Source organism: Lepisma saccharinum, chromosome 16 (assembly GCF_977018435.1).
Source record: "Lepisma saccharinum chromosome 16, izLepSacc3.1, whole genome shotgun sequence".
Taxonomy (NCBI): domain Eukaryota; kingdom Metazoa; phylum Arthropoda; class Insecta; order Zygentoma; family Lepismatidae; genus Lepisma; species Lepisma saccharinum.
Genome location: NC_139244.1, coordinates 18,604,948 through 18,618,687, shown reverse-complemented (window position 1 = coordinate 18,618,687; position 13,740 = coordinate 18,604,948). Strand labels below are relative to the sequence as shown.

At 35.6% G+C, this 13,740-nt stretch overlaps 1 protein-coding gene across 2 annotated transcripts in view; it reads right to left on the bottom strand.

Moving 5' to 3' along the window:
• LOC146000306 (uncharacterized) overlaps positions 1 to 13,740 on the bottom strand; it is a 48,870-nt gene continuing 35,130 nt past the window's right edge. The window contains exons 5-9 of one of the 2 annotated variants that reach the window (XM_083137811.1): positions 12,565 to 12,656; positions 8,678 to 8,988; positions 7,308 to 7,415; positions 6,557 to 6,696; positions 1 to 1,528 (exon numbers count right to left, since the gene is read on the bottom strand). In XM_083137811.1, coding sequence (XP_082993937.1) covers positions 6,559 to 6,696; positions 7,308 to 7,415; positions 8,678 to 8,988; positions 12,565 to 12,656 — 649 coding nt within the window. In that variant the 3' untranslated portion in view covers positions 1 to 1,528; positions 6,557 to 6,558. Of the gene's footprint in view, positions 6,697 to 7,307; positions 7,416 to 8,677; positions 8,989 to 12,564; positions 12,657 to 13,740 lie in introns of both variants that reach the window. The other variant, XM_083137810.1, reaches the window with a different exon arrangement.

Genomic DNA, 13,740 nt, shown 5'->3' with positions numbered 1-13,740 from the left:
CACATTGTTTCACATCATAACTAAAATTCTGGACAAACTTGAAGGAAGTCGGAGGGGTGTGGCCACAACGTGTGGATTGTGAGGAAGATAAATTTCAGTTTTGTTACAGATAGATTAATCGGGACTGGACCTACAGTTTAAAGGCGACGATGTTACCACCATGCCATAAAATGGAGGTCCATGCAATTATACCTGTCCCCTACAGATGACAGCCAACAAACAATTCAGTAAAACAGTGTTGCCACATCTTGTAGCCCCTATTGTGAAATCCTGTACATAAAAATCCAGTATTTGTTCTCTTTTGTGTTTAATACATTCTTATATTACCGATTTCAATTATGCACATCCTTATGTATTATCATATAACAGTACATCCCAGGTAAAAAAATATTCATTACATTCACTGACACTTCCAGAACACACATTCAATTCTTGCCATTGTTATTGGATAAACAAGCACATGTGCATGTACAGACAACAAAAGCTTACATAGAATAAAGCACTAAAGTTACATGTGTATAAGTTCAAGAACTATAAACTATTAGAGCACTGATTCTCAATGGTATGCAATACTGCACTGTACATTATTTATCATAGGCACATGTTCGTGGCATGGAATAAATAGAAACATATTATAATTAGATTGGTTATTATGCTCCATTACATGACAATTCTTTCTCTCCATGTTTATTCAACTTTTGGATTTTCCTCAAATGTACTGATCACTGGCAGTTTTTCTCCTACTTCTATTTTAGACTTCCACTTCCAAACATATTGGTATATGTCTTATTCAGGATTCAAACCTAGGACATCTGGCTTCAAAGTATATACAGAGGAACCTCTTATTTTGTTTTTCAGGGGTCCAAGCTGACAACACTTGGTGTGGGGAAAATGTAGAAGCGGGGAAAATTTTATAAATTTTTCTATGTTGGGACCATCAGGACTGAATGTATAGTACAGGTTCCACACTGTAATGATAGCCACTATGCCACAAAAGTCAGCATACGGATTGTTTGCACTGAACTGCCGACTTGCTGCTTTGTCACACCTGTCTATCCACCCTACATACAGATACCCCACTGGAATATTTCAAATTATCAGTCCACTGACATTGATATATATGGGCAAGGTATTAAATTATCCCGACTCATTTTTGGGTAATATTTTTGCAATAAAATATCTAAAAGTCTAGTGTACAATCATGTATTTGGTTACGTATGTTCTGGAACATAATTGTTTTCTTAATTGATGGTATGAAATTCACATATTATTTTACGAATTTTTGGCTTATTTCAAGCATTACTATTATATCATAAAACAGAATCCCAGAATTACTCTGGTTTCACATACTGAGCTCCCGCATAGCCAAATTGATAGCACTCGCACCTTTGGTGCAAGTAGTTGCAGGTTGAATTCTTGGTGGGTTATGATGTTGATTACGGCTGAACCGATATTAATTTCAATGTATCGGTTAGAATTAATCATCAACACCAGTTGATACTTTTTGTAGTTCAGTGTTTCATGGGATCTGCAAAAATGCCATACAACACTTTTGTAGAATCTAAATATTATGCAAAATGCATGATTTTCTGTATCTTTGCAACAACATTGTGCAAAGAAATCGATTCTCTGAATAAATTATATCTGTGTGAAATTATGAATATTTTACAGCAAAACTCTAGTAGATTGATATGGTATAGTTCAAACTTACATATCAATCACATTTATGGTGTGAGAATCTTTGACAGTTGAAATGTTATGAATAAAACAATAAAATTACCCAGAAGTACACTTAACAGTTATATTGAATAAAGGACTCTTTTTAATTCAAACTCCAAGGGGACACAAAAAAGTTCTCATTATCCAAAATTCGAATTAACAAACACATCACCTCATTAAAGATGGTTTCAATAGGAATAAACTTCTATTGAAATTACCTAGTACTTCGAATTAAAGAGAGTCTACTGTATACAATAAAAAATATTTAGCATGCTTTAACATGAGTAATTATATGCCTTCCTATACATATCTTCAATTAAAAAGTAACTGTTACAGCAATTTATTACCACATAAATTTTTGCTAATACCGGCAATAATTGTCATCTAATATGCTTCTTAAAATAGACTGAGTATTATGAAGGCCCTTGATTGTAAGTTAGTAATTTGCAAGCTTTTAATGAAAAGCAATTTTGCGTAAAGTATTTAAAAGAAGCTGATTGAAATATATTATGCAAAGAGAATATGATTCAAATTACCTCATTCATAAAAAATATATTCACTATGCATAAAATTTAAACAGTACCTTATTATATTCATCTTCAAATCTTATATACAATATAGTGTCTAAAAATTTTGAGATATACATATGAGTGTATTGAGTGTCATGCAATTTTAACTTGCAAACATTGTCATATTAGTCCTGTCTGACACAGAAACACAACAAATTGCTCACTTGTAAAAATTAAGGGATGACATAAGCAATTATCATACTAAATGCATTACAATTGTTTTTAGTTATCATCCAATCTATCTATCCTACAAATTTAAAAAGTGATTCATAAAATAGCCACATGATATCAAATGACAGCACCTTTTGTATTTTCTCCAAGTTGATGCTAAGCTAATATTTAGTTTAATTTTATGAAGGAAAAAGTCACTGAAAGGAAATCTGAATAAATTACTCAGCTCGGCAAAAAACCTCTTGAATGAAAACATAATGGCTGCTCCTACAGATGCCCACTAGGGGATAGTTATAAAAAATAAATTCCAATTGCTGATGGTTCACCCATCTTATCTCAAAATAATAATTCTTTCTTTTGCACATCTGTGTAACCAAAGTCCATTCTGCGACTACAAAAATTAATCATTCCATCAGCAATATGGTGTTCCTAAATGTATTTTTCCCTTTGGTTTAATTTCATTTGATTTGATTTGCTTTATTTTACTTCGCTTTTTGTGCCACTTTTGGCAAATTTGCAAAGATGGGGATGAGGGATGATATGATGAAACTGATGAATGGACACTCAGAAACATCCATGCCCAGGCCAGGATTCGAACCTGGGCCCCCCTAGCGTCGTAGCACGATGTGCTAACCACTCCGCCACATTTTCCCTTTGGTGTGCAATTTAATAACTTTTTAGGCAAACTGTTATCGGGCATCCTCAGAACATTTTGATTCCAATTTAATTGATATTTTTGCCACCAGTGCTTTGACCTTCCGTTCATTTCGGATTTCTTCACTTCTAATTTTGTCTCGTAAGGTTACTCTACTTAAAGACTGCAAAAATCTCATTTGTGAACAATTAATTGTAGTTTTATCATGTTGACAGCATTCGCTACGATATAGAAGAGCCGGTTTAGAAATTATGTTATGGTATCTAATTTGAATTTCTTTTCTCATTTGTTTTCAAAATTCCATTTAATCTATTATACGGTATTTTATCAAATTTTTCCAACATCTTTTTGTTGTTCAAACTGTGAAATATGGCTTCCCAAATACACAGTCTCTCTTACCTGTTCAGGGCCTCCCCGATGGCGCAGTGGTAGCATCGTCGCCTTGTAATCAAGGGGTCCAGGGTTCGATACCCGGTGGAGGCACATGGCACAGTGGTTTGGATCCCACTTTAAACTGTAGGTCCAGTCCCGATTAGCCTTTCTGTGCATAAAGTGGACTTAAAACAACAATTCAATCAATCAATCTTACCTGTTCAGTTATATTTTTGTTTATCACTATTCTCACTCCATGAAGGTTTTTTTACCATTTCTTGCCATTGACTTTGTTTAATGTGGAAACAAGTCATGGGCTAATTACAGCAGTACTGGCAAATTTACCGACAGGGTACTACTGACTGTAATCATACTCTGCAGAGCCAATCTATCTCTTTAAAATATATGCTTTGACTATTAAATGCATTGGGTTACTTCTGTTACTTCAAGTTATTTCAAGTATTTTTATTTTCTCTGGTAAGACTAGTATTAAGGTATAGTTCAGTCTCCCTGGTTAGCTGTTATGTAACTCATTCTCTGTCATCCATAAACCAGAAGATTTGTTGTCACAGCAACATATGTCTTCAACTTGCCCCATTCCTACACAAGATCAATCCACTATTGATCTTTACCAATTATTTTCACATCCACATTCATCTTGGATATTTCGTGAGTTTGTGTGTCTTCCATTATCAATTTCGTCATAGCACCATTCATCCTAATCTTCACGATTGGCCAAAAAGAGGCATAAAAGTGAAGTAAAATAAACCAAATCAATCAATCAACACAGTGTAAGGCATCAAACATGGTGTCTGGTGAAGTGAAGATGGAGCGTGCAGTTTTTAGCTATATTTTTCCGTTTAAGATGGTCTTCTATTTCCATTTTATGCCTGGGGAATGTAGTAATAGGGTCTCTGCCATTTTTATATATACACCTTTACCCCTCTCCCACATATCCATTTATTAAAGGCTGGATGAATCCCAGATCCTCTTTAAGCAGGGACAAGACCGGAAAACTCCCACCTTAGATCACTCATCCCAAGAATCTAACCTGCACCTCTACAGGTTGGACCACCACTCCTCAACTAGTCCATATATTTTTTTCTCAATATTTTATTTTCAATGGTTTAGGAGTGCTCCTGTAGGATTCTGTGATGCAATGTGCTTTGGACTACAGTACTACTCCGTGTTTGCTTCCAGTAGATAAAACTGCAGTGCTGCTTATGCAGGAACGTTGATGGAAAATTCTTCCAGAGATCATGTATCTCGGAAACCAAACCCAGGTCTCACGTGTTGCAATCAGATGCCTTACTAACTGGACCACAGCCACTCTCTGCTTAATATACTTATTTATTTTCTGTTTTAATTAGAGGACATGCTGCCAGTATGATGGTAAATCATACACCAAACCTGAGTAATACTTGCAAACTAAGTTCTTCAAAGAAGCACTGATTTCACAAGGAAAATTCATATTGAGGTAGATAAATCATTGAACTATCCTCGCACATTATACCAAGACATTTTGATATATACACACACATTAGATAGTTGTATAAAATATCAGAAATGTGGCATATAAGGACCATATAATAAAAGCTATATATTAAAAGAAGAAAACGGGCATACACCCACCCGAAATTAGGCTATGTTCTATTAAATACACAATTACATGCAGAGTTGAGGCATTCTCAAAGTTGCCACTTGTGCGCTGAAAGAAATGTAAGCCCACAACGTTATGTGATGAGAGGAATTGTGGAGAGCAGGATGTGAATACATGAATCCTCTTCCCACGTATTGACGTAGACTTGTTGATATATGTTTCTACTGCTTTTCATACTGAATCAAAGTTTTTGCACTGTAAATATGTGGGTGAGAAAGCTGTCAAAAATACAAGGCTAAATGTTTCAAGAATTGAGACAACTGCATGGCATCACTTTGATGCAAAGACACTACCTCGAGAATGAATATCTCACTATTTACTATTATCATATCCAGAAGCATTATGCATGTACATATTAGAATTTCATGTATTACTACCTGTACAGTAACGAGCATAAGTACATCGCAACTAGTCATAGGAAATTAATTATCTCTGATCTCACATATTGAGCTTATCAAATCTTAAGAAGTGACACAAGCTCAAACATTATAATACACAATTTGTCCACTGTACAATCACAAGTTCAACTGTAACAACTTCTTCTGGAAGTAATACAGTAATTTCATTTTGTACGTACAACTCACTTTTGATTCAGAGTGTACATGTGCTAAGACTTGTATGCAATTTGCGATACTATGACTATTTTGGAAGGATTACAATTGTCAAATAGCTTCAATAACGAATACTCCTAACCTAAATTTATGACAAATCAGTAAAAATATAAGCTTTTTTTAGGAGTTTAGGCCAGACAAGTATACACTGCATAGATGTTTAAGAAATGTTTTAGTTAGTGAATAGTTTTATGACAGACATGTCCTTCCACACCGTTTCCTCAATCAATAATTACGCTCATGAACTTAAGATTAATTAATTGAAGAGTTTGGAGTAGTTCTGGTGGAATTATTTTTTTTAATGAACTTCCATCAATTTCTTGAATTAGATTTAATTGCTGCACATTTCATCGTTAAGTCCACTGGTCAGATTAAAAAAAACAAAAAAACTTCATACACAAGTAAAAATCTCCCTACCACCACCAACCACCTTATTTCTCACCATAATGAGGCAAATAATATCATCTTTCTTACTCTCCCCCATTTCATCCAACTACTTCCTTATATCATCTCTACATATTTTCTATGAAAGTACATATTCACAGCACTTACATGCTACACACATTATTCTGTTTAACGTTCCAATCACAATTTGCTTTATCATTGTTTAAGGCTCGGGTGGACCTTTAACTGCTGCCAAGAGCAGATTGTTTCGAATTTTGAAAAAATCTGCCCTGGCAGCAGCCTAAGGACCACCACAGCCTTAACACTGATTACGTTCTGATCATTTTAGAAAATATATGTAAATATGTAATGCTGTACAATTATGTACACATTCCATACTTAACCAGTTGTTTACCATCAGCTGTATCTCCAGCTTAGTGCTTTAGTGGAGCCAGGAGCGGATGAAGGTCTTTCAGGAATTTCTGCCTTTTTATTTCCGCTGGAAAATTTATCCTGATATTCTGTCATCCATATGGCACTGTGGTTGATTGGACTCTGTGAAAAGGAAGAGATAACAACATTTTACTTCATACATTAAAAAGTAAATAAAAAAAGCTGACAACTCCTGTCAGATTTCAATTAGTTTCACCAATCACAATTTCCAGATTTTTCAGGGAATTATCAAATAACTTTCTGGTAACTTTCTCCACATATCTGCCAAACAGTTGTTTCATCAAATTAGGGCTTACGAGCACGTAAAAAATTCACATTCACTGTAAGCGTACATGGACCATATTTAATATTCCCTGACTTCATGGCCACGAGTCAATTTCTCTGCCTTTTCCAAGAATTCCAGATCAGTGGAGGCTTCGATTATTATTATTGAAAGCATCCAGAAATCGTTATGAGTTTATTTCATCAGTAGAATTGTCAAGTTACAATTACGGGATTCAACTTCATCCATATTAAAGAAACATCACTGTTAAAATGCACATGAATAAATATGTTTTAAAAAAAATGCTACCAAAATAGTGTTCTGCACTTTTCATTTTTCAGGGAGTATGTATCATTATGGTATAACGTTGCAAGAGATCTGTGTCCACAAGAACCATATCTCTTAAATGGAAAAGGGGTGGAGGGTCCAAGCTTAACTCTAATATACTTACTTGCGAAGAGGTGGAACTTGCACCTCTTCGTCTTCTATCTTCCTCTGCTAAAAACTGCTCGATCTCAGCTTTCCTTCGTTTGTATGCACGAAGAGATGCTGGGTAAACCTTGCAAACAAGAAGAAAGTTAGTCAATACCTTTTCCTCGAAAGCATGAAAACATGCTATATATAATTATGTATAATTAAGTGAGGCTGGATGAGACCCAAAGTTTATGTCAAACAATTTCCAGTTGATGCCAGTTAGATGAACCATTGCATTACAGTTTTAAAAGTTTACGAAAAAGTTCAGCCTGGCATACTATAATTGAAAAACTGAAGGAGTTGTTTTAGGAAAATGAATTCAGCACAAGCTGGCTAAAGTTCCAAAAGCATGTATGTGTTCTTAAGTTAAAAAATAAAAATTCGCACCTCTGATCAAAAAAGAAAAAGCTAGTTTAGTGCTCAAGAGCTTATTGAACATGATCTATCTAGGCTACATTCACAGATGTATTGGATTCTCAAAACCTTTCAATGATTATTTTTTTAGGAAACAATGGGCTGTCCAACAATATTCAGTGGATACAACTGAAATATTGTGTAAAGAAAGAAACATGCGAGAGAAGTACAAATAGCCCAACAAATTGTCTTCCATGCTTTGGAATAACTCACACCACATGCCAGCAATTCACTAAATAGCTAAGGTTCAGTTTAGACATGTTCTTACTTTCTTGGTTAAATGAGTTCAAAACATATAAAAGGTAAGTTCAAAACATGTAAAAGGTACATTTAAAAATGAATTCTTAGACATTAACTTTCCCTTGCTTGCGCCAATTTTCCTAACACCGATGCTCGCGTGGCATCTAACACACTCACGCGATGACCTGCGTTGAAAACATATTTTTTTGAGGATTATTGTGGTTCAGATGAACCGAAGCATGAACAGAATTGTTTTTCAAACCAATATGTTTACTAAAAAAAATACAAAACCTACATCTTCAGTAAAAAATACAAAACTCGAGCAATACACAAGAAAGACTTACATTTTTAGTTGGATAAAACCCATTATTTGTTTTGGGTACAAATGAACTCGTGTTTTATAACAGATGCTGTATGTATTATGTACGATTTTGTAACACGAATACTCGCGTGGCATCTGAGAGACAATATCACTAATAACTTCTCACCGCACAAACTTGAACTGTCGTAGCTCGTTCTGAATAATCATTTGCTCATACCAGAAAGGTACCAGGCTGGGGAATACCCAAGCTACCTCATTTCAGAAGTTATCATTACTGATAGACACTCTGGCATCTTGTAGACGACGAGATGCGAGCAACGGAGGGTTAACCAAATTACTTGCAGAACATATTTACCGTAACAGATGCATACCTCTGTTTCTGGAGCACAGACATTGAAAGTTTTCTTGCTGCCCACATCCCTTGTCATGTCATTCCAACCAAACGGGAGAAAAGGAGATCGTTTGTCCTCGAAGAAGAGTTTCTTCTTTGTGCGTGTAGGTGTTGGGTTAGCTGAATAGCATCTTCTAGAGCATTGTGGGCTGCTTTCGGATGAACTCTGCCCGTCTTTAGGCTGATGAGAGCCAGGCAACATGGCTGCTTGTGTCTGTAGGCTCTTTGTGGAGTCATCAAATTTAACTTGTGATGGGTGCTGTGTAAGAGGTGCCGACTGAAGTCTATCATCTGGGGGGAAAATGGGAAGGACATCATGATCAAGTTTTACTATAAGAAAACTTCTGAAATAAACATTTAAAATGTCAATTGAAGCATTCAAAAATATATTTGTTTCATTACAGAGGGTTCCCACTCATTATGACAAGGCATATTACTTTTCCAGTCAACTTTAAATGACACTTTCTATTCAAAACAATAAAGTTAATTCATTGCTTAAAATTTATGAACAAAAAAAATAAACATAGGTCATTCCGTGTGAAATCAACAAGGTCCTCAACCTTGATTAATTTGAAATTTGGCATACTGGAAGCGCCACCTGAGGTAGGAGAATATGCAAAGTTGTAGATCGATATCTTTTGTATTTCCGAAATTACAGTGTTGCAAACTATGTGATTTTGATCATTTCTTCAAACATCTTGTTAATTTTAAATTGCAATATTTCAGCAATCAGGGCACCTATGAAAGTGATTCGGACGGCGTTGGAAAACTCTTGAAGGACTCTTTCACACGAGATATTGCATGCTTATGTCAGAGTGAAAAAAAACCAATTGAAAGTGATGTTAAGAAAATGGGACGCCAATGAGATCCGGTGTTATGTTAGATTTAGGTTAGGGTAGGGTAGAGTAGAGTAGGTTAGGCAATGCATGATAACATATTTTGTTAGACTAATTCCTGACATTCAAAAGTAAAAATCTATCAGAAATGTTCGGAATAACAAAACATAGGGTTTTGCATATTCTTGCATATTTTCCTACCTCATGTGACCCTTTCAGTATTTCAAATGAATCAAAATATATGAGGGTGAAATGTGCCTCCTCATTGGTTGATTTCACAAGGAATGGCCCATATAGGATACAAACATTTTCATGTACAATACAGCTGAACCCTAATTTTAATTTTCTCACGTATTATAACTGGTGTCCAAAACTTAAGCACATATCTGTGCAGTGGATTTGTGAGGTGCATGTCACCCTGAGAGGTTAAAGCTGTTATGTGACACATTCTAGCTGCCAATTGGTCAGTAAAGTTGGCAAGTGCAAGTTCTAGATTCTTGGTGTGATAATGGGAGAAGCAATTTAACTGGCACATTGAGTTAAAGTTTGTGTTAAAGTCCACTTTATACACAGAAAGGCTAATTGGGACTCAACCTACACTTTACAGTGGGATCTGAACCACTTTGTGCCTCTCTACTGGGTATCGAACACAGGACCTCTTGATAACAAGGTTACGACATTACCACTACACCATCAGGTAAGACCATACTGATTCACTGAGGTCTTGTGGAAGCCCACTGAGTACTCATCATACACATGGCACAAAGACATCATCTTAGTGAGTTTGAACCAGACCGGATCATCGGTAAATTGTAAGAAGGGAAAACTATGATCAGTGTAGTTAAAGAATTAGAAACTCACCACAGAATGGTATCAAGATTGTGATCAAGGTACCAGACAATTGGAAATGGTGTTGTCTGCAAAACTAAAGATATCCATTTGGTGGTTACGCAGTGGAAGGTAATTCACTATAATTAAATTACGGTTAATTTTTCTGGGTAGAAAAATGAACCACTAGTTTATTAGAGTGAACCCTAATTTTACATTCTCACGTATTATAACTGGTGTCCAAAACTTAAATTGTTGGGATAATGCTGGTCAGTTGAGTAATTAACTGTTTGCCAGTACAAGGACATGTGTATTGTATCAAGCAAGATTGTTGAATAGGGCATGGCTTTACGCACATAAATTGTTACACGAATACCTTTACACGGGCTTCCAAACAGGCTTGTTTGATTCATGATGCGGTAAATGCGGTTTAGAATTATTTACATTCTGTCTTCATTCACTAAAGGTACGGCGTCACTAGGGGACACAACACAGGAATTCCAAAAATGGCTACAGGACAACAAATGCTGGTGCATAAAATCGGACAAAGGTAACCAATATGTCATAATGGAAAAAGGCCAATAGTGACAAAATGCACGGAAAACTAAACTCTGAAGGCTACAAAAAACTGAAACATGACCCCATAAGCAGATAAAATACAGCCATCCGCCGAGCCATAGAGAACTGTGCCCTAATCCAAGAAGGTGAAAGGAAGAAATTAATCAACACCCTTTCAGTTTTCCCTGTGCATACGGCATACCCAAAATTCACAAACCGGGAACCCCGCTAAGAATCAAAGTGGCTGGCTTCAATTAACCGAGTGTTCACCTGACAAAATGGCTCCTCCAGAAACTGACCACTTACAATGACAAACTAATCTACTGCCTATAGAACAGCCTTGAAGCAAAAAGTCACCTCCTTCGTCAAAGCCAACAACTGTAAGCTAGCCAGCGTAGATGTAGTTGACATGCGAGACACCGCACCCTTAGTAAATGAAGACAAGAGTGTCTTCGAAATTAATCAGAAACATCCATTAAATTGTGCAATGTGGAAAACTGCTGAACCATTGCAAATTTTTTAACAATTTAAATTCTAAATATAATAATGGGTAAAAAGCAACATTTTAAGTAACATCCGAAAATAAAGGAATCATGGAGGAAGCGAGGGCAAAGGCCCAAAGTTTGACATTTTTCATAATTAAGCAAAATTTCCGAACCCCGTAATTTCCCCTTTACAAAGTTGTGGCACATGCATGACATATACTTATAGAGTGGTCTTTTGCCGTACTTTCCTCCAAATTTGGTCTATCCAGCGCCCATAGGGTCGATTCTAGAAGCGAAATTCTGGACATTGTCCCGAAGCTGGCAACACTGCCGCTTTATATAAGGTTATTATTTTTTTTACTCAAGAAGTATCAGTCTGATTTCAATGAAACTTCACACAGTTGTAGGAATGTACCACCGCTACATAATACATTTTTTTTCATTCACTTCGATTTATTGAGGGGTACAAGAAAATTCAATTTTCTTCTTTTTCCTCTGCTAAAAGCACTCTCTTTTAGAAAGAAAACGAAAGAAATTTCATCTGTCTACGACAATTAGTTCTCGAGTTACGATTTGTTTTTGTACTTCGTGGCAAGTTTGAAAAGCGTGCACTTCAAAATGAACAAGAATACAGACACATGAGAGCTCCGGCAGCTAAAGGTTAAGCCCACTTAATCCACAGATAGGCTAATCGGGACTGGACCCTGGACCTACAGTTTAAAGTGGGATCTGAACCACTATGTACCTCCACCAGGTATCGAACCCAGGACTCCTTGATTACAAGGCAATGACAGTGTGTCCAGTTTGTGTGTAAGCTTGGGACAGCAGTGTAGATTCAGTAACAATAGTGTTTTGGCCTCTGAAAAATATAAAATCGAGGTTCTACTATAAACTGGATTGGTAAAATCCAGTAATTTTACCAATAAACATAAACACTGATTCCCAATAAACCAATAGTGAATTGAATAAACTGTCCCAACCCTAATAAGAAATAAATGAACACTACATTAAAACTTCTCTTATACTCTAGGTCAATGTTTATCACCAACTTTCCCAGATCAAAATAAAATTAATTGTAATTTATATTATGTATTATATAATATTATATATATATTATTACATCAGAAAAATGACAGAATACTGTATTTATTTCTACTCACCATCGTCATGCTCTATGGAGAGTGCTGGAACACTTAACGAGGACATGTTTTCTGGCTGTGTTTGCAATCCTTGACTAGTATTTTCTTGTAACCTACACAAAATGTATAAGGAGAATAAAACACACACACAATAATAATTAATCACAAAGATATTATTATTTATAAGGTGGGATGTGAGTATTAAAACTAAAATAATGACTTGTAAATTTCATATTGCAATAATTAAAAGTTGTTCAAATTAAATATTGATTAATATTAGCACGTAAGTATTCCACACCAATTACAAGCAAGAGATTTGCTCTAAAATTTCAAGTATTACATCAGAACAGTAAAATACATGTTATGTAACCACAAAATGCAGTTTTCCACACAAAACTTATTCAAAGGAATAAGAAACTTCGAGTTTCCAGGATAATTACTCTGAGAAAGTGTTGTGGCATTTTTGTGGACCCCGCAAAAGCGCATAGTTCTGGAGAAGCATGGTATCATTAAACAAATCTCAACTGATAGTTTCTGATTCTGATGACTCAGGTATTGGCCAATAATGATACATCAGCATCGGTTTGACCCTGTTAATAGGTGATCAATCATTATTCAACGTGCCTTGAGAAAGAACATAAATGTTTTTTTTCTCAAAACAATGGCAATCATCTTGCGAAGAAACTCCAGACACTAAGGACCATTTAATCTATATGTTTGTTCTGTAGGACCAATGTAAATGTGTAGTTTTGATTTGCTAAATTAGCGGACGTAATTACTTCACTGGTAGGTTTCATTCAACATGATATAACATTCAACACATAATACTGTGTTTAATTTACGCTCATAATAATACCCAATAAATACACACTTGAATAATAGGAAAAACTCAATATGCTGACCAAGGCAGAAATTTATTTTATTATAAAACATAAACAAAGAGTAAAGTTTTAACCTTCTAGCAAGGTCTTCTTCAGACTCTGCACCAAGTAGAAATGTAACAAGGTACAAAACAGGATGGGATATATATACACAAAAATTACTCCCCTCCAGACTATTAGAAAGTTGTTCTGGAACATTCTAGCAGGTGGCTTTCCCTTGCCCACTGTACTTTCACCTGAAAGTGAATGTGGTTGGACTCTTTCTCTCACGCTGCATTTCCTTCATTCTTCTTCCTTCTTTTCTCCTCTTTCTATT